At 35.2% G+C, this 20668-nt stretch overlaps 1 protein-coding gene across 2 annotated transcripts; it reads right to left on the bottom strand.

Moving 5' to 3' along the window:
• Nucleotides 1-220: 220 nt before the first annotated feature.
• On the bottom strand, nt 221-16165 carry LOC144959149 (uncharacterized). Of its 2 annotated transcripts, none has more exons than XM_078891645.1 (4): nt 16025-16165; nt 8745-8802; nt 5725-5793; nt 221-3374 (listed from the first exon to the last, which is right to left on the bottom strand). In XM_078891645.1, the coding sequence occupies exons 2-4, from the start codon at nt 8791-8793 to the stop codon at nt 2098-2100; spliced, it is 1395 nt and encodes a 464-aa protein (XP_078747771.1). In that variant the 5' UTR covers nt 8794-8802; nt 16025-16165; the 3' UTR covers nt 221-2097. The 2 variants fall into 2 exon arrangements, with proteins under 2 accessions (XP_078747771.1, XP_078747772.1); XM_078891646.1 differs by lacking the exon at nt 16025-16165 and adding an exon at nt 9543-9660.
• Between the last annotated feature and the right edge of the window lie 4503 nt (nt 16166-20668).

The following is a 20668-nucleotide window of genomic DNA, read 5'->3' as shown; positions in this document are numbered from 1 at the left end:
GATTTGGCATCCCTGTAAAATGTGTAGGTCATAGGTGGCCTATATAGAATATTACCTACCATAACATGTTACACAGGCCATCTAAAGTGTTATGCCTACCCTAAATTGTTATATATACAAGCCATAGATGGCCCATATAGCATCAGTCAGCTATATGGATATATATTTATTTCATTCAAAATATTTTCTTGTAGTAAATGACAACTACAGAAGCCTTTCGTAGAAATAAATTCATACTTTATTTTGTCTCAAAAAAAAAACCAAAAAAAAAAAGTAAAACGGAAACAGGCCAATTATCATTTAATTTTCGGGCAAGTTGTCAATTCTTGTTTCACAACTCTTATAAAAAGTTTAACTTGCATTATAATGTCTAGCGAAACAGATAGATGGTAGAAAGTATCGCTGATAACAGTAAGAAAATAAAGGTAAAAAAGGAGTCTTTAGAGCCGTTAGAATCCAAAGAGCCAACCAGTGTTTATCCAAGTTAGTTTCTATAGCGTGAAATGGAAAACAGCAATTGCTTTCTATTTTTTGGATAGGAGGCATGTCTATCACAATATACTTTCCCCCAGATCTAACAGACCCAACTGCCCAATCACTATTTGGTGGACACGGGTTGGAGGTCATTAAAAAAAAAAGTTCGACTTCATCCTGGAACGATCTCCGTCCCTTTGCATGTGAAGCGAGTGCTCTACCAACTGAGCTATGGGAAACCCCCCAAGACAGTGTAATACGAATCCACAAAAGACCCCTCCCAGCATGGTAAGCTAATTCAACTACTCGGATAATATAGTGTACGCAATCTATGTTTGTTTGTTTTAAGAGTTTTAAGGCGCTTGCAACACATTTAGATCATAATATAAGCGCCAATAAAAAGGAACAAGTCGGGATAGTAAAAGTTTTTGTTTGTTTTGTTTTTTGTTTTTGAGGGTTTTACGGCGCTTGCAACAGATTAAGGTCATATCAGCGCCAGTAAAAAGGAAGAAAATGGGATAGTAAAAAGTTCTAGAATTACAATTAAAGCACCCAAGAAAAGGTAAGACAAAGGGGAATTGGTTCAAATAATAAACGGGTGTAGATTCCAAGAGCACACTATCAAAGTACTTAGTTTGATATCACATAAATGTCTCATTCAGACAAAAGCTGAAGTCCCAACTGAGAGGAATAAACTCAAATAGCTACAAATCATATATAACATGTAAACAAAACATAATATAGTGCATAACAGAGAGATGATTTACAAGACAAAAAATATCATCTCCCAAAACTATACATTTGACTGTTTCCCTCCCAGCTGGATATCCGGCCAGGGCCAGGACAAAACCAAGTTATCTCATCCCAAGACAAAGACAGAAAGCATGTTGGAAAACAGATATAGGGGGAATAGAAAACACAGTAAGTACCTCCCTGCCCACTATAGGAGGTCAGGAACCACATCCAGTGGTAAGCTAATTCAATCACTCGCATAATATAATGTACGTAATCTATAACAGTAAACATATAAATGATAAAACAATTGCAAACTGTGTAGTTTCTCACTTACGACAGTTAGACCTGATTATCTAAATAACTGTAAAACAAAAGGTACAAAGCAGGTTCATAGGACAATATGAGGATATACACAATATATAATTTTACTTATAACAATTGAGTTAATAAAGTCTTACTCTGGACTTGTTTTGTTTGTTTTTAAGGGTTTTACGGCGCTTGCAACACATTTAGGCCATATCAGCGCCAGTAAAACGGAAGAAAATGGGATAGTAAAAAGTTCTAGAATTACAATTAAAGCACCTAAAAAAAGTAAGACAAAGGGGAACTGGGAACAAATAGGGATCAGATGTAGATTCCAAGAGCACACTATCAAAGTACTTAGTTTGAGACCACCCATAAGTCTCATCCAAATGCTTACATTATAAATTCAAAATAACATATATAATAATACATAACAGAGAGATGATTTACAAGGAAAAAAAAACTCCGGCCAGGGCCAGGACAAATCCAAGTAATCTCATTCCAAGACAAAGACAGAAAGCATGTTGGAAAACAGATATAAGGGGATAGAAGACACAGTATGTACCCCCCTACCCACTATGGGAGTTACTCTGGACTGATTATCGTCTGTGGTGGAACATCAAACAGTCTACCACTCCTCAGTTTACTGGGTGTATGATCCAAATCAGTGAGAAGCTCATCTTCAGTAAGATTGCTGTACACCGTGGCTCCACCTGTCCCAGCACAACACCCAACAATGGTTTGGGTGTAATAATGCTCAGGATTGAAGCTCTCGCTGACCTCAAATTCTGCATCATCAGGTATCTGTGTTTGCAAACTTGTACCGTCGGGTGGGGAGAACTTTGTCCCTGGAGGGAATTTCAAATACTTGGGATGCTCATCAACATAATATCTCATTGTGTATTGGGCCTTTGGAGGCAAGGTGAAGGTTGTCCCAGATGGAATAAGATTCCAGTCTTTTGTCTTCTCTCCATTAACATCTCTGCATGATGATGATGATGATGATGATGGCGACGATGACGATGACAATTTCACAGAATATCTCGTTGTGCCTTCTGGCAGCTGAGTAGGTGTGTTAAGTTTGTAACCTGATCTCAATGGGATTGTGAAGTAATGTCCTGTTCCAATGCTTATTCTTTTCGTGCAGCCATGTGGATGAGAGATGATCACTTGAGTCTTTGGGTTGAAGTCGGGAAGAGTGGGTACAGTCTGTGCTTTAAACAACAACTCTGAGATTCTCTCCACTATCTCAACATTGTGTGAAACACAAACCAGATCGCAAATGTCCGTATTGAACATGGATTCTTTTTTACTCTCCGAGTCATCTATTTTGAGCCCAAAAATCTTTTTGATGAATCCATTCTCTTCATCATCTTCATGGTTGAAAAAGCAATCGACCACAGCAATACTGGCTTCCTCATCGTTAAACACATTGTGGGTTACTGTTCGGACAATCAATTCGTAGTATTCTTTACACGGATCCTGGCTGACAACGCAATCAGGGCACGGACATCTTTCCTTTATGACTGGCGATACTGACATCAGCCTGCCTGTACCGTTGCGGGTGAAATTCTTGTGTCCTTTATGATGCATGTAGGGATAGGGCCTTTTCTCTCCCTCCCATGTGATATAATCGGGCCTGTCCATTGACGTGTAAGGAATTCTGATTCTCACTGTCAAATTAATCCTTGTCCTGATAAAATCCATGACATTATCTGTTCTCAAATCCGATGGAAGATGATCCATTTTGAAGTCGCAGATAGGGATGAAGTTACTATGTCTTGGATTTTTCTCACACCATTCAAACTTGGAGTCCAGGCCATCATCCTCATCTTCAAAGATAACCTCGCACTCAGGTATCACTGTGGAATAGAAATGGATTCAATATATTCTTTGTAAAAGTAGTCCTCCATAGCCATTGGGCCCAGGGAGCCGGAGTTTATCCCTGTTTCAATAGCATTAAACGGATGATAGAGATTGCTTGCTATCCTTTAGATAGGATGCTAGTCCAACACAAAGTACTTTCCAGCAGATAAAACAGACCCAGCTACCTAACCACTGCTGGTTGGACAGGGGGGGGGGGGGGGGTCAGAGAAAATTTCAACTGTACCGGGGGTCGATTTCAGTCCCTTTGAGTGTGAAGTTAGTGCTCTACTGATTTGAGCCATTAAAACTTTATGGTCTGGTGGTATTGCACTTGGCTTGTGACCTACAGGTTTCACGTGCACGTCCCACTATGACTTACTAACCAAAAGATGAGTTTTTGGAAAAGGCTCTTTACTCACACTATCTTTCTATACCCAGATGTAAAATAAATGTCTAGTTCATTATAGAAATGTCTGCCTAAATATCTTATGACAAAATTAATCCTATAAGCGAAGAGTGGGAGAACAACATCGAGACTTGCCCCTTTGGCTGACATATATCATTACAGTCCTTGTTCGTGCTAGTGTCAAGACACAAGAAAAACAAACAATTTCAACTGATGAATCCCCTTTTTGCTCAATTTAATTTTCTCATATTTGCGTGTTTTGGGAAAAATCGGTTATTAAAATACATAATTTCACACTGATTGGTTGGACTGCCCTTGGCCTAGGTTCCACTGGCCACATTCTCAATATTACACCACTTACCTCCACCATCCGACTTTATAACTCCCTACCAACCACTTGTAAACAAGCCCTTTCAACTGATGACTTCAAAAAATCGCTCCTGCTTCCCTCTAAAACCTCTGTTACTGAAAAGACGGCTATATAATCTTCAGCCTGAAGCTTTGGCCTTAATGGAAGTAGAAGAAGAAGAAATACAATACTTTATACCAGACTTTTTCACGTTTTGTTTTCTTTTCTACCAATTCAAATGGTAACCTTGATTCTACCATATTTGAACAGCAACTACATCCATACGCCTGCCACAGGAAGCAATTGTAAAAAGTATATTTTCACTATCGTTGAATCATAAGACATCATCAAAACAAGGAATTTCATGAATAAATTCCACCCAAAAGAATTCAACAAGAATCACACATGTTCTCCGATTATTAACGAATTGGGGGAATATTATATTAATCTTGCTCAAGTAAAAAAAAAACAAAAAAACAAAAAAACAAAACACAAGTGCAGGGAGTGAAGCCGGATTCCCCCCCCCCCCCCCCCCCCCCCCATAAAAAAAACAAACAAAAACAAACAAACAAAACAAACCTGTAAAGTGTCTAAAACATTGTGAATGATGCCCCATTTTGGTTTGTCAAACCTAGGCAGGAAACAGGCAAGCTTAACAAGCAGTATGAATTTGTTTATATCTGTACTGTATACATCTGATATGAATTGATGAACTAGGCTTCGCAGTCTCAAGGACACTTGTCGTGAACTGTGCAGTTGTCAGCATCAGCATGTCCTCTGCTTGTTGGATTCCTTTTGTTAAATTTTTCCATTTATTCCTGTCTGATATACTCCTTCAACGATGTGAATTTGGAGGGGCAATTTTTTTAAAAGGTAAATTATGCTTGGTTAAAAAAATATACAATTAAAAAAAAACATTCCCATTCAAATTTTGTAAGGAAAAAAAAAGAAAGGACAGATCACCAGACAAAAACATGAAATAATCTGGAAGTTCCCGAGGACACATCATGAGAACTTCAAGGTCACGAGACACAAAAAGCATCATAGTATCACCATTGCAAATATTGCAATAAATCAAAAACCAGCTTGACAAATGGACATTTCGTGACCATGTGCTGATGGTGTTGGAGTCTGTGTAGACAGAAAATATGAATGGTTAGAGAGAGAGAGAGAGAGAGAGAGAGAGAGAGAGAGAGAGAGAGAGAGAGAGAGGAGAAAGAGAAAAGAGATAGAGGAGAGAGAGAAAAAAGGGGGGGAGAACAGAGATAGAGGAGAGAGAGAGAGAGAGAGAGAGAGAGAGAGAGAGAGAGAGAGAGAGAGCGAGAGAGAGAGAGAGAGAGGGGGGAGAAAGAGAAAAGAGATAGAGGAGAGAGAGAAAAGGGGGAGAGAACAGAGATAGAGGAGAGAGAGAGAGAGAGTACTAGAGGGGGAAGAGAGAGAGAGAGAGAGAGAGAGAGAGAGAGAGAGAGAGAGAGAGAGAGGGGGGAGAGAGAGAGAGAGAGAGAGAGAGAGAGAGAGAGAGAGAAGATAGAGAAAAAATAAAGAGGGGGGGGGGGGGGCCGGCGGGGGTAGGAGGCTGCCAGTATCTTACATTCTTCTCCAGGTGCCAATCCCGACAGATGCATGGGATAATAGTGATGCTCTTCGTTTTCTCGCTCACCTGTGGATAAAAATATATGAAAAGAACAAATCATTTAATCATCATGAATGACCTATTTTATCAGTTGACCAGACAACAACTGCTTATTCTCTAAAGGATGTGAACTGGTCATAATAGATTAAACCACCACCTCCATACCAATATGGGAACAGGAAACCAACAACTAGAGGTGCCTAAATGAGCCAATAAGAGGGAGAGAGAGAGAGAGAGAGAGAGAGAGAGAGAGAGAGAGAGAGAGAGAGAGAGAGAGAGAGAGAGAGAGAGAGAGAGAGTTAATCTGACCCCAAAACAAAGTTAAGAATGATAACAATCAAGCTACAATGATGAAAAAAAAGTCTTATATAGATAGTATGCACTTAGCTAAGCAGCTCACAACATTGCCATCCGGAAGTATAACGGATCAACACACAAAACTCTGTGTCAACCATGAACTTTTATAGTCTGGATAAAACAGTTACGTGAGAATTACTCATAAACATGGATGGCAAAAAACAATAACAAAGACCCGAGTGACGTCAACTTCATTCTAACTGTAAGAATGGTCTGGATGACATATTATGATCCAATGTCTCAAAACGGTATAAATAATGTCTGGATGGATAGGATTCTAAAAACGGAATGAAGTATTAAAAAAAATAATGAGACATACGAACTTTGAGAGTTTTTCAAAGTAAGACAATTTATTCTTCTCTAACGAACACGAAGTAAATTAACCCAAAGTTCAGACTTGCCAACCTACCTCAACTATTTGAAAAGATTTTTCTCATATTTTTCCAAATATCTATGGTAATTTTCTCATATTTTTCCAAATATCTATGGTAATTTTCTCATATTTTTCCAAATATCTATGGTAATTTTCTCATATTTTTCCAAATATCTATGGTAATTTTCTCATATTTTTCCAAATATCTATGGTAATTTTCTCATATTTTTCCAAATATCTATGGTAATTTTCTCATATTTTTCTAACTATTTATGGTAATTTTCTCATATTTTTCCAAACATCTATGGTAATTTTCTCATATTTTTCCAACTATTTATGGTAATTTGCTCATATTTTTCCAACTATTTATGGTAATTTTCTCTTATTTTTCCAAATATCTATGGCAATTTTCTCATATTTTTCCAAACATATATGGTAATTTTCTCAAACCATTTTTTCACTCGAATGGACACATTAGAATAGGGCAGAGAAGTTGTGGCTTGACGTGGGTCACACATTCTATTCTACCGGTTCCAAACTCATTGGAAGTGTGTATGTAAACAATCTTTAACCCGCTCCTAACCACCTACAGCAAAATCGTCACATTTGTTACGACAAAATATACATTTTTTCTTATTCATATTAATTTTGTACATCACAATGATCTTTGTTTAATTAATAAGAACATAAGGTTGTTTTGTAGAGAGCTTGTTTGAGTTTTAAAAATCAATTTTTCTGCTGGGTATGTCTGCCATTTTGGGAAAATACTGAAAATCATCGGTAAGGAGAGAGTTAAGGAGGACTAAAAATGAATTATAAGTTTGAATTATAAGGCTGCATAACTATTTTAGTAGCAAGGATGTATAGACAGATTCTTAGGATTACGGGACGTAAAACAGCGAGGATGGATGATCTTTATACATATATTAAGACTTTTAAAAAATAAGATGCCATCACTCTAACACCAGAAGATAAATTACACAAGGTATGTATCCAGTCCTCCGGAAGAGTGGTTTTACACTATCAATGAGATTGGAACCAGTTTTTTGACATCACATTTTTGCTCCCTATTAGAAGCTCACAACATTGCTATCTGGAAGTATAACGGACCAATACATAAAACTCAGTGTAACCATGCACTTTTATAATCAGGTTAATACAGTTAGGGAGAATTACTCATAAACGTGAATGGCAAAATAAAACAATAACAAAGACCCGAGTGATGTCAACTTCATTCTTTCTATAGATGGAGCGACTTTGATATCACTGAGCTATTATTATTATTTTTTTTGAGATAGCCATTTTAATGAGTAGTTCTCACGTAATTTTGTCAATTAGACTATAGATAGAATGCGCTTGGCCAAGGAGTTCACAACATTGCCATCCGGAAGTATAACGGACCAACACGCAAACTCTGTGTAACCATGAACTTTTATAGTCTGGTTAATACAGTTTAGTGAGAACAACTCACAAACGCGGATGGCAAAAACAATAACAAAGGCTTGAATGACGTCATCTTCATTCTATCTATAAACATAGTTTACCTATTACCTGAAAAAAATAAACTTCCAAAACACTCACTTTATTTTCCATAAAAGACAAATAAGAAAAGAATAGTTTCCTCTTTAACTTAATGAATAAAATGATAAATAAAAAAATAGCAATTTTCTCTGAATGATAAAAAAAAAAGAATACTTTGAAATAGAGTGGCTTCCTGATAAAGCCAACACCGCCGGGGACCGGAAAGATTGGTGGACTTTAAGCAAGTTTGACTTTATCCATGATCAGTGGAACACACTAAGGTAAAGAACAGAAAATTTGGTAACAGCAAGAGATGTTGACCTAATGCAGAATTTGACATTAAGAGCGTTGACTTAATGCAGATTCCACCGTACTGATGCGAAGCGTTTAACTAAAACACTCACAACATTCACCAGCCAAATATAACGTACCGCCACACAAAACTATGTGTGACCTTTAAAGTGTATAGATAGTTCGAAGATGACGTCACTCAAGCCTTTGTTGTTATATTTTGCCATCCGCGCTTGTGAGTGATTCTCACTAAACTGCATTAACCAGACTATAAACGTTCCCGGTTACACATAGTTTTGTGTGTTGGTCCGTTATACTTCCAGATGGCAATATTGTGAGTTTCTAAGCCAAGCGCATACTATCTATAAAAGAACTGCTTTGTTTTGAAGAATACAATAAATCCTCCCTCACCAAACCAGGCTTATATCGAACTCACCAATTTCTTGCATCATCTTTAACATCTGCGCCATGATTAGGTCAGCCATGGCAGAAATCTGGGAACATAAGGGAAAAAAACAATACGTGATAAGCAAAAGAGAGAAAAAAACCCCACTTAAATGAGAAGAAAATAATGTTAAAAATATAAGTATTAAATATATATATATATATATATATATATATATATATATATATATATATATATATATATAGAGAGAGAGAGAGAGAGAGAGAGAGAGAGAGAGAGAGAGAGAGAGAGAGAGAGAGAGACAGAAAAAGAGAGAGAGAGAGACTGGGAGAGGGGGAGGAAGAGAGAGAGGGGGGGGGGGGAGAAGAAAGCAGAGAGAGAGAGAGAGATGGGGAGGGGGAGAGGGAAAGCGATGGAAGCAGATAATATATATATATATATATATATATATAATATATATATATATATATATATATATATATATATACATCTATATATACATATATATATATATATATATATATATATATATAAGATAGAGAGAGAGAGAGAGAGAGAGAGAGAGGGAGAGAGAGAGAGAGAGAGAGAGAGAGAGAGAGAGAGAGAGAGAGAGAGAGAGAGAGAATACGTGAATCACAAAATTGGAGCAAGCCTTTTGTCTGTCCACTCAGAGGGCATTAATGGGATGAAATAGTATATTACAATGATAGCATAGCTTAGACATATAATGTTAATATAGTATATTATATAACAGAGGACCACATAACAATCACCACAATGATACCAGTATTAACCACCAATACTCAAAATCATAAATATAATTATAACCTTATTTCACGAAAGCCAAACATTAAACCTCTCTCTCTCTCTGTGTTAATGAATAAATTTATAATTTGTTAAAAGTACTTCTAAAGTCTAATGACGTGGTCAATGTGTCGATAAGAATAAGTTAACCAGATATTTTTTAAATCTAAGAACCAAATCCGAAGGAGAAAAAAAAAATAGGGACGGTAAAAATCATACAAAAAAATCAATAATTCACTCGAGAGCCAAAAAAACCAAAACAAACCGTAATCAGCAAAAATCAATTATTTCATCAAATGCCCGAATTATTTTGATTTTTCTTTAAACAAAATTAGCCTTATGATTATTACCATGATATTATTCAATAATCAAGAATGTTTTCACAAGGAAGTGAACTGGAAGCCTCGAAGCGATGAATTGAAGCTGGCAACACAGCACGAGACGAGTAAAGATATATTCGGGAATTTCCGCAACCTCTTATATGTATCGTCTGTATCCGGGAAATGCATGATAAAAAAAAAATAATAATAATTTGAATTTGAAATGGGCACAAACCATATATTTCTACACCTATGGCACAAACAGGGAATAAATTGGTTTTACAAGTCGGATTTTATAATTATTTTTTTGCCATTAAAACTACATAACAATACATGTCTTTGGGTCGATGAGCACTTATTTGCTGGTCTGATACTCATTGTTGTCATGGAAATCTAAAAAAATAATGCAATTAAGCATAGATGATGATGATGATGATAATGATGATGATGATGATAACGATGATGATGATGATGATAATGATGATGATGATGATGATAATGCTGCTGCTGATGATGATGATGCTGCTGCTGCTGGTGCTGCTGCTGCTGCTGCTGCTGATGATGATGATGATGATGATGATGATGATGATGATGATGATGAAGTCGAATTTTAAGCTAAATTTGCTTCTTTAAAAAATCCTTTTATTCATTCACTAAAGAGATTTTTTTTTCAAGGGAAGTCTGAATGGAATAAACCAGGTATCCACCGCAGAGTAGCGCCACAAAATGAGCTAGTGGGGCGAGGTAATTTGTTCAAGGCCACACGAGGCAAAGGTGGAATCAATCCCGGTACCTTGAATTATTTTTTAAATTTAATTGTAAACACCTTCAAGCAACAACATTTAATGGAACTTTCAAAATTGAACGTAAGCAAGTCGATAGGGAATGGGACGAGAGACGCATGCGCACAACCAACATGACGTTCTCTCTCTAATAACTTTTCCGCCGGTGACTACACAGACTATGGGTGACGTCCAATCAAGGGATGCTACTCTTCCGCAAATCTCATTCCCAATACTGATATAGTTGACGGATCCCGTATAATATTCGTGCTTAGTCATGATCATGCCAACGTGCTGATATACAGGTTGGATTCTTGGAATTTACAACGCGATAGGCTCGCTGACGTAGAATTGTAAAATCGATCATTCATATTATGTGACTGCGGTTATTAACCCCCCCCCCCCCCCCAAAAAAAAAACAAAAAAAAAACCCCAGAAAAAACAAGGTATGCCCACAAAAGTAACAGAAAATATAAATAATAATAATAATAATAATAATAATAATAATAATAATAATAATAATAATAATAATAATAATAATAAATAATAATAATAATAATAATAATAATAGTAATAGTAATAATAATAATAATAATAATAATAATAATAATAATAATAATAATAATAATAATAATAATAAATAATAATTATGTGGCGCTGCTTGAAGCCAGGGAATGTAAAAATATAGATATATATATATATATATTGTCATCATTTATTTTATCGCCCAAGAGTAATCGCATTCCCCGAAACTATTTAACCCGATTATCTGTTCTCTTTTCCTTTATTATTATTATTTTTTAAATTTTATTTTTCTTCTTTGATTTGAGGGTTTTCTCCTGCGCGTTAATTTATCGGGAATCCCCGTAGTTGATATCCATCCTGGTCTGGTCTGGATTTCACAAGGAGTGAGCAGATACGACAACAGCCGCTATTGACTAATCGTCAGGCTGATGACGTCAATCTGGTGTGGTATGTCAACATTGATCAAATAGAAGAGAGAGAGAGAGAGAGAGAGAGAGAGAGAGAGAGAGCAAGAGATAGAGAGATGGAGATAGAGAGGGAGAGATAGATAGAGAGAGGGGGAGGGGAGAGATAGAGATAGATAGAGAGAGAGATAGAGAAAGAGAGGGAGAGAGAGAGAGAGGATATATATATATATATATATATATATATATATATATATATATATATATATATATATATACACAGAGAGAGAGAGGGGGGGGTGAAGAAAGAGATAGATAGATAGATAGAGACAGATAGGTAGACAGAGAGAGAGAGAGAGAAAGAGAGAGAGAGAGAGATAGAGAGAGAGAGGGGGGTATAGATAGATAGAGAGAGGGAGAAAAAGAAAAAAAAAAAGAGAGAGAGAGAGAGAGAGAGAGAGAGAGAGAGAGAGAGAGAGAGAGAGAGAGAGAGAGAGAGAGAGAGAAGGTTGGCGATGTGCCGCTGCTTGATGCCCGGGAACTTAATAATATTTGAGAAAACGGCAACAAAAATTCGGAATTAAACAGTATAAAACAATGGGTGTTTCGGGGACAGGCCCTCCATCAGTAAAAATGACAACAGCAACAACACAACAACAACAAAAGTACCAATGCTTATTTAAAATATCAACCTAAATGTGTGACCCATCATCTCAAAACGGTATTATATCGGAACAAACCAGATGCTTAAAAGCCTAATTTAATGTTAAGCTGATCACAAATATAAATTGTTGGCATTAGCACCCTAAAATATGGCATCCATTTTCCAAAGAAATAATTTTTGATTTTAGAAAGAACACAAATTCCATCAGTCCGCTCAAAATTAACAATCAAGCTGTCGAGCAAGTTTCGGTTTACAAATATTTGGGTATTTTAATTGCCAAAAATTGCAGTGGCATTTACAAACCGATGCTGTTATCTCTAAATTGAACAAAAGAATGTATTTTATTCGAAAACTTTCAGAATTTGACCAAGAGAAAACGTTATGCACCCTTTTTTATAGATCCGTTTTGGAGACCGTTACTACTTTTTGTATTACAGGATGGTGTGGAAGTGCCAGTATTTGCGACATTAAGAAAATTGATCAGATAATTGATAAAGCCTATCTCAATTTATCAAATTAATATATAAAGTGTTGCTATTGGTTCTTGGTTGTATATTTTTACATTTTTCTGCATTTGCATATATATGTATACATTGTCGCCATAGATTCTCAACTTCGTGGTTATACATTTTCATGCATACCACATCTGTAAACGAATTTCCATTTTTTTGGATGAATAAAGTATATAATATTATTATTATTATTATTATTATTATTATTATTATTATTATTATTATTATTATTATTATTATTATTATTATTATTCATTCATTCATTCATGTAGTTCCATATCTGAAGCAGACGTCGGAGGTCATCTTCCGCCAAGCTGATCTATCTCTTGCCAATTCTATTAAAGCAGCGCCACCTTTCTCAGCTTCATCTGTCCAAGTTCTTATCCCTTTCAAATACGTTATTCTTTGTCTTCCTCTTATTCTTTTTCCATTCATCTTTCCAGTCAAGGCGAGTATTTCCAAACCGGGGTGGCGGATAATGTGTCCTAAAAATTCCATTTGGCGTTTGATGATTTTTGTTATCAGTGATCTTTTTCTGTTTGCCATTTCTAAAATTTCTTCATTTCTTTTCCTTTCCATCCATGACACCCTCATCATTCTTCTGTAAAACCACATTTCCACTGCCTCCAGTCTTTTAACCATGGTCTTGTTTATGGTCCAGCTCTCACAACCATATAGCAGCACAGACAGTACATAGCAATCCAGGACTTTGCTTTTTGTTTTCATGCTAATATTCCTGTTTTTCATAATTGTATGCAGCTGGTTGAATGCATTCTTTGCCATACCTATTCTTTTCTTTATTTCACAATCTGATTTTCCATTGGATGTTACATTGAATCCTAAATATTTGAAACATTCAACTTGCATTCTTCTTATTATTATTATTAAATAGTAAACAACCTCGCTGTGCAGCTAATTTGGTTAAAATGTCCAACATTTTTTTTTTCTGCCCCTCTCCTTAAATAGTGACGCGTAATAATATCATGTTTACAATAATAATTTGTGAAGTCAGATTATCAAACGTTAAATTTCATTAAAATTAGATTTTTGGAAAAAGAAGTATCATTTAAATATTTATGAAAATGTCTTTTACTCAGATCAGAGATGATGAAATCGGAATAGATTGAGGGGTAGAAGAAACACTGATTTGTTATGAATATTTTCCCCACAGGAAAGAGAATCAACACACTATTACTGTACTTAAAGTTTGAGTCAAATTTCATTGCAAATGATGAAAAGATCAAAATAATTCGGCATTGTGAGAATCTTTGGTCTATCACTATCGGTATTCATAATTCATAATGTCACTTAAAATATAAGCTTGCGTGCAAAAATTCACTTGTAACTTTGAAGGAATTTGCGATATTCCATGCACCTGGGACTTGCAATGGACCAAAGAATACATCAACTACATGAAAGGATTTTATAATTTGAAATTATAAATAACTTAATAAAATTATTTTCAGAGCTCTACAACGAGTAAACACCTTCTAAATCGACCTAAACTCTGCCTCTAATTCAATGCTGAGAACAGAGATTTTTACCAAACCCCAACAACATACATATCAATCTTTTTGTCATTGTTTGCTCTTTGGAATGCAAGTCATTGTGCTTGAATACAATTCCCACCGAGTTAGTAGGACAAATGTGCATATGCATGACAATGAATAACCCCAATAGTCCGACATTCCCCTACTTCCTGTGTGAAATATTGTGTCATTAATATGATCATTTAACATGTTGCATTTTTCTATCAATTTCATATCATATCCTACAAGTAAAAAAAAAATCTATATTACAAAAACAAAAATCATGTACAACATCATAAGAAGGGAAAAGAAATAGCTGCCTCCAATGAAAATAAATTTTCAGCAAAGCTATCACCTTAACGATATCAGACAGGGAGTGAAATCTCCAAGAGTTTAGGGAAAGACGACATCATCAGAGACAAAATTTATGATTACTTCTTCTCTGATCACGTTGATGATAACAATTCAATCACGTCAAGTAATGATGGCGATAGTGACATTGATGACACTTCGACTTCAACTTCGATAAAGCAGTTTCAGCGTCAGATGCAGTGCTGCCAACCCTTACCCAAGTAAATGTGTAAAATGGAGACCCAAAATGAGTAACATTTTTTGATGAAATGCATACAATACTGAAAACCATAATGAACTTTAATTATGATGATGGGCAACAAGACAATACTAGCATTAATTATAATCGATAATTAGATTAATTAATAAATAAACTTACTATTCATAGACAATATATATAAATAGTATCGACTTACAGAATCAATGTATAAATCAGATATGACATGACCCAACCAGACAATATCTTATTGAAAGCATTATAATCCAAAGGGTCAGATAACAAATCAACGTTCACTTAAAGAGTGTATGACTTGAAAAAAAAAAAACAACTGTTTAAATTATAGAAATTGAACAATGCATAAGAGTAAGAGTAAGACCTTGTTCAGTAAAAGGTGTACAATGAATGAAAATGCGTGAAAATACGCATTTTCTACGTAAGGTTGGCAGCACTGCAGATGAAATACCATTTCTGTCATCCATCCAATGGGTTAGATTTAGATGTAAAGAGCCAGTGATATTTTTGTCTAATGAAAAAAAAGACCATTCATTGATGAAAGTGTTTCAGGATCTGGTTACTCCAGTACCCTTTGTTCTAGAGTAGTTAGTAGGGGCCACACACAAACTGCCTCCTCATAAAGTGCCAAGTTGCGGATATAAGAAGGGCAAAAAATAAAAATAATAGGGGGAAAAATTTTGATTTGTGTTGCAGAAGGGCTTTATTTAAAAAAAATAAAAGTATGAATGTGATGTCTGAGAGTGTTATTGTGATGATAATAATGAATAATGTAACTAATACTAATAAGTCGTAAAAAATATGAAATATGGAGACGTGTGTCAACTTGGTCTTGTCTATTTATAGGTATCTAGTGTTAAGCAATATTTTCGGGGGGGGGGGGGGGGGGGGGGGGGAATGGATATTTCTCCCTTCAAATGTAAATAAGTTGGGCCCTAATTAAGATGATTGCAATATTCACACTGCATTTTGTTCAGAAATGGTGCCTCTAACTCTAACCTGTCCAAGTTAAGTATGTTATAAAATGGGAATAGAATAAGGGCATTCATGGTTCATATCATTTATCAATCAATATCGGTTTTGTCAGTCATGATTCATCATAAAATTAGTGGAGGTCGTTTTGAACCTAAACAAAGATATTTTATCATAGACAGTAAAGATAGGAATAAACGATTAAATATGCTTACCTCAACAGGGTATAAAGATGTATTAAGTTGACAACGTTGAGGAAGTAGTATAAATTACCGACCAACTTCAAGGTAAAAAATGTGTCTAGATACTAGACAGTTTGTTTACAACACTCGACTTGAGCGGAAGTCAGGGTTGCCAGATTATTTTTCAACAAAATGCCAGGGGAAGACTCAAAAAATGCCAAAACACTCAAAAAAATGCCAAAGTCTGTTGACTCCCACCCCCACAAAGAAAACTACTCACTTTTGATAGACAATTTACTATCATATCCTGGTGGCTTGCGTGTTTTCTTTTCTTTCTTTTTTTTTTTTTGTTTTTTTTTTGAATTATACTAAATTTCCTGTTGGGGTAATTTTACCTACTGACTACTAAGTGGAGTGCTAACCCACTACACCACGGTTGGATTTTAAGAATGAAAAAGAAATACATTAACATGAAAGGTAAATACGTAAACAGTTAAATAAGGTGTCATTTGAAGTATAATATACCAGAAAATAAAATGCCAAATGAAAATGCCAAATGCCAAATGATTTTTCTAATGCCAAACGGTTTTCAAAAATGCCAGATTTTTGGAATCTGGCATTTAAAATGCCAAACTGGCAACCCTGGCGGAAGTATCATACTTTTGCCAGAGAAAATTCATAAACATATCAATAAGAATGTCAGTGAATATATAAGTGCAAATAGAGTTGATAAAGATGCCATATGAATAAAATGAACAATAAAAAACATAATAAAAAAAGATTGCTTACGGACTTTTATCAATACAAAGCAACAAAAAAACTATATTTTAAATTTATTGTGGTATATTAAACACCAAGCTGGCAGTCTAGGTCCTACGTATCAACCCCCCCCCCCCCCCTTATAAAAAGCGGTATTTCCGTTATGATTTTCCTTGGAATAGGGAAAACCCGAAGGAAGGTTGGTTTTCCTCGTTAAAGCACAATGAAGTTCTGCAGCCTCTATTTATTTATTTTTTTAATTTATAGTTTTATCTTAGTATCGGTGCGGCTCCCATTTTAATTTTTGTATAGACCGTCTATACTTATAACTTACATTCGATTTTTCATAGTTCGGTTTGTTTTATCCTCATTACGTTAAGGGGCGGTTTGGGTCTTTAAAAAAAAAAAAATTTAATTACCAATATTGGGCGGTTTTAATCATTCTGTATCCTCATTATAGGTTAAAAAACATCATTTATGGTGAAAAATGTTTATTATCTGTGTTGATACCCATTTTGCGACCTAATTCGGGAGTTTGACATAAAAAATATAACAATCTTGTGGCAAACGTTCCACAAAAACTAATGAAGGAATGACCTCCATATTCTTCCCTCTTGTCAACATTGTACTATAGTGTGTCACCAGTCACCATAGAGAGATTTTACGGCTTTAGCTTATGGAATTTTTATTAGAACATTACAAAGTTGAGAATCAAAATATTATGACAAAATTGATGTTAAAAATTCAGAATTAGGATTATAATTCAAAATTCACATATCTTATTTAAAAAATCTCTCTATGGTGACACAATACATTATCTCTGTGATAACTGGAAATTTTCAGACAATTTCATTGAATAGATTCAGAGAAACGTTTGACACAGTATCCCATACCCTTAGAAATATGACATTTTGAGAAAATAGCAAAATAGCTTCCCGTTTTTCACACTTTTCTTACTATCTGTACCATTTTCGACTGTGTTTCTCGTGCCTTTATAGTCTACTTTAAGAATTTGGACTTCAATTATATTATTTCTCGGGTAATAAAATATCAATTTCCACCAAAATCTCAAAATTAATTTTTCGGATTTTCCTAATAATTAGACCCAAACCGCCCCTTAAGGTCATTTTCTTGTTCAGCACCTATAAAAAGGCATGTTATGAAGGTATGAAGTCTGCGCATGCTAACATAACTATATGCGCCAATGTGCCATCAAAAAATTAGGCCACTACATGTGCCCACTTTTTTTTTTAACCACCAAAAGTATCTCAAACACGTCGGCTCATAATACACTCCAAAGACACTCAACTGAGATTACATGGAAACCCACTGACATCACATTCCTCTTTTACAGAAAATGACACCAGCCGGGCCTGAGTAGAATTAAGTCGTCCCCTCGGAGAACAAAATTGGATGGTTGAATTAAAATGTATTTGTGTGTTGGGGATTCTTTAAGGGGATATATTAAACGTGAAATTGCGACAACTAGCCCTTATTTAGTTTCTTAAAAACGTTAGTGTAGTCTTTTCATAACTTTTTATCAAGTTGGGGACATCTGTCAATATTTGAGATAAAAGTCGTCTGGCCAAATTTTTTTAAAAATATTCGTCAGAATAAAATGTGAAATGTATTACAAAATAATGTTGCCTTTGATTATATTATGAAGGAAAAAAAATAAAAAACAGATGCTCTACAAATAGGGAGCTCCTGAATTTATGTCAACAGAAAGAGGGCCAGGTGAGAACGAGCTAAGTGGCATTAAGCCAATGCAGCCGCTGTTAATCTCAGTATCTTGTATCGTTAAACTGACACTGGCAAGTAATAGTGGGGTTTTGGATAGAATAAGGCTAAACTGTTGCAAAATACTTACTGTCAATGTGTTGCTCTTGTTGAAAAATAAATAAATAAAAATAAAATTCCCTTTATTCATCCCATAGGAGAAATTTGTCTCTCGGGTCCATTTAAAAGGAAGACTGAAATTACCCAGGTGTCAGCCGCAGTGCAGCGCCGGAAAATGAGCTACGGCGAGGTGACTTGTTCAATGCCACACAGAGCAGCGGGTAATTTAACTAGTAACGAAAGAGTGAAAATGGAAAGGCTTCGTATGGGAACAAAACATGTTCCCATAGGAAGCCTTTCCATTCTCACTCTTTCGTTAGTATTTTACGATCATCGGCTTCAGGCAGCCCTTACCGTTTTCTACGTAATTGAACTAGGTACCTTTCAGGTACAAAGCAAAGACTGTACCGCTGAGCCACGCTACCACCCCCCCCCCCCCCCCCCCTCAAGTGGTTAGATGTTGGACTCGTGACGCGAGAAGTTGAGCAGTCATTTATATCTCGACGGTAGTAAAAAAATTGTTTAGATTCCTGGGTCTGCAGAGAGTAGAACGGAAGAGAGAGTGGGGATAAAATTTGCTATATATTTTTTAAGGGTATCTTATTCGTAAGACAGTTCTTAATTTTTCTCAGTAAAAGTAAAAAGCATCTATTTTTTAAAATCTCACATATACATTGTATTGATTCAGTTTTTTATTTTAGTTTGATCTTACCATCTCTTATCCAGATATTCATACATTTAATAAGAGTAAATTGCATCTTCCATTTTTTCTTTTCAATATCTTCGTTGACCGATTAGTGATTCTATTTTCTTTGTTGACTTTCAAAGAGAACATTTACCAGCACCATTGGCACCCCATATGGAGGCTGCTTGAACCCAATTGTTTTCATTATTTACCTTGAACCTGTTCCTAGGGAAGAGCAATAAATGCCGCGTACGCCGATTACCGTAATGATATAGCATCATCAGAAATTATATTATAATATGCAGATGATGTGGACTTCATAGGAGTCGAAGAATATTGACATAGATGGGGTTCAGGTTATATTAAAACAACACAACCAAAAAGTCAGCGGAAAACAGAACACTTGCCTTAATTACCAATATAACCTTATATTATATACAGTTTTGTCGCTTAAGTATAGAAGTAGAAGAGTTACAGAACGCAATGAAGAAAGAAAAAAAAAAGCACAATTTCGACATTATCCACGAGCAAACCTGAATTCACAACACAATTAGGACCCTATGACATATGGAGTCAAAGTTTATCTTGGTTTATATAGTGTTAAGCGGTAACTGGAAATTGCTTGCTACCCCTTTGATAAGTGGTTTCCACCAGATCTAACAAGACCTAGCTATCTAATCACTACTGGGTGAACCAAGGGAAAAGAAAATCTTGACTGCATCCGGAATCAATACTGATTCTTTGTGTGTGAAACGAGTGCTCTATCTACTGGGCTGTAGGATCTCTTATTGAAGTAAACTTGATTAAAAATTAAAGAAAGCACTAAACAACATATTGGAGATTTTTACAAAATTTTTATTTATTTTGTTTTTAATATAAATAATTATACACATACAAATTCAAGGAAATGTGAATTTTTCATGCACAATAAAGTAAAATAATCACAAATAAATTCATTTGTTGTCAATGACTGTTATGAGTTGTTCTTTTAAAAAAAAAAAATAAAAACAAAAATAATAAATAAACAAACAAACGTAAAAATACCAACAATGATATTGAAAGTATAATCCAATATAATGTACATACATAAACAAATTATGTGGACGGCTCAGGTTTCTCTTTTACAGCAGTAAATAATGAAAGAACAATGAATAGTACAATACTCAAATTTGTAACAAATCGCCTCAATACAGTAGTATGCTAGGGTGGGTCTGATGCTTTAAATAAAATCTTTACCTTAATTTTTAAACAGTTGATTCTAAATGAAAATCCTCATTGATGATAGTGAGAACTCTCTCCTTACCGACCGTTTTTTTTTAATTTTCCCTAAATCGTCATACCTGTCTAACATTAATATAGATTTTCTTTTACTCAAACTCAAAGGAAATATAAGT

Source organism: Berghia stephanieae, chromosome 13, assembly GCF_034508935.2.
Source record: "Berghia stephanieae isolate SIO BIC M18660-M18661 chromosome 13, UCSD_Bste_1.3, whole genome shotgun sequence".
NCBI classification, from domain to species: domain Eukaryota; kingdom Metazoa; phylum Mollusca; class Gastropoda; order Nudibranchia; family Aeolidiidae; genus Berghia; species Berghia stephanieae.
The sequence above is the reverse complement of the archived record's forward strand: the minus strand, read 5'-3'. Positions and strand labels throughout refer to the sequence as shown.

Coding starts and splice junctions, on each gene's coding strand:
- LOC144959149 (XM_078891645.1), bottom strand. CDS start 8,793: ATGGCTGACCTAATCATGGCGCAGATGTTAAAGATGATGCAAGAAATT. Junction 5,794..8,744: donor AAAGATGATGCAAGAAATTG/GTGAGTTCGATA, acceptor TTTTATCCACAG/GTGAGCGAGAAAACGAAGAG. Junction 3,375..5,724: donor ATTGGCACCTGGAGAAGAAT/GTAAGATACTGG, acceptor TCTATTCCACAG/TGATACCTGAGTGCGAGGTT.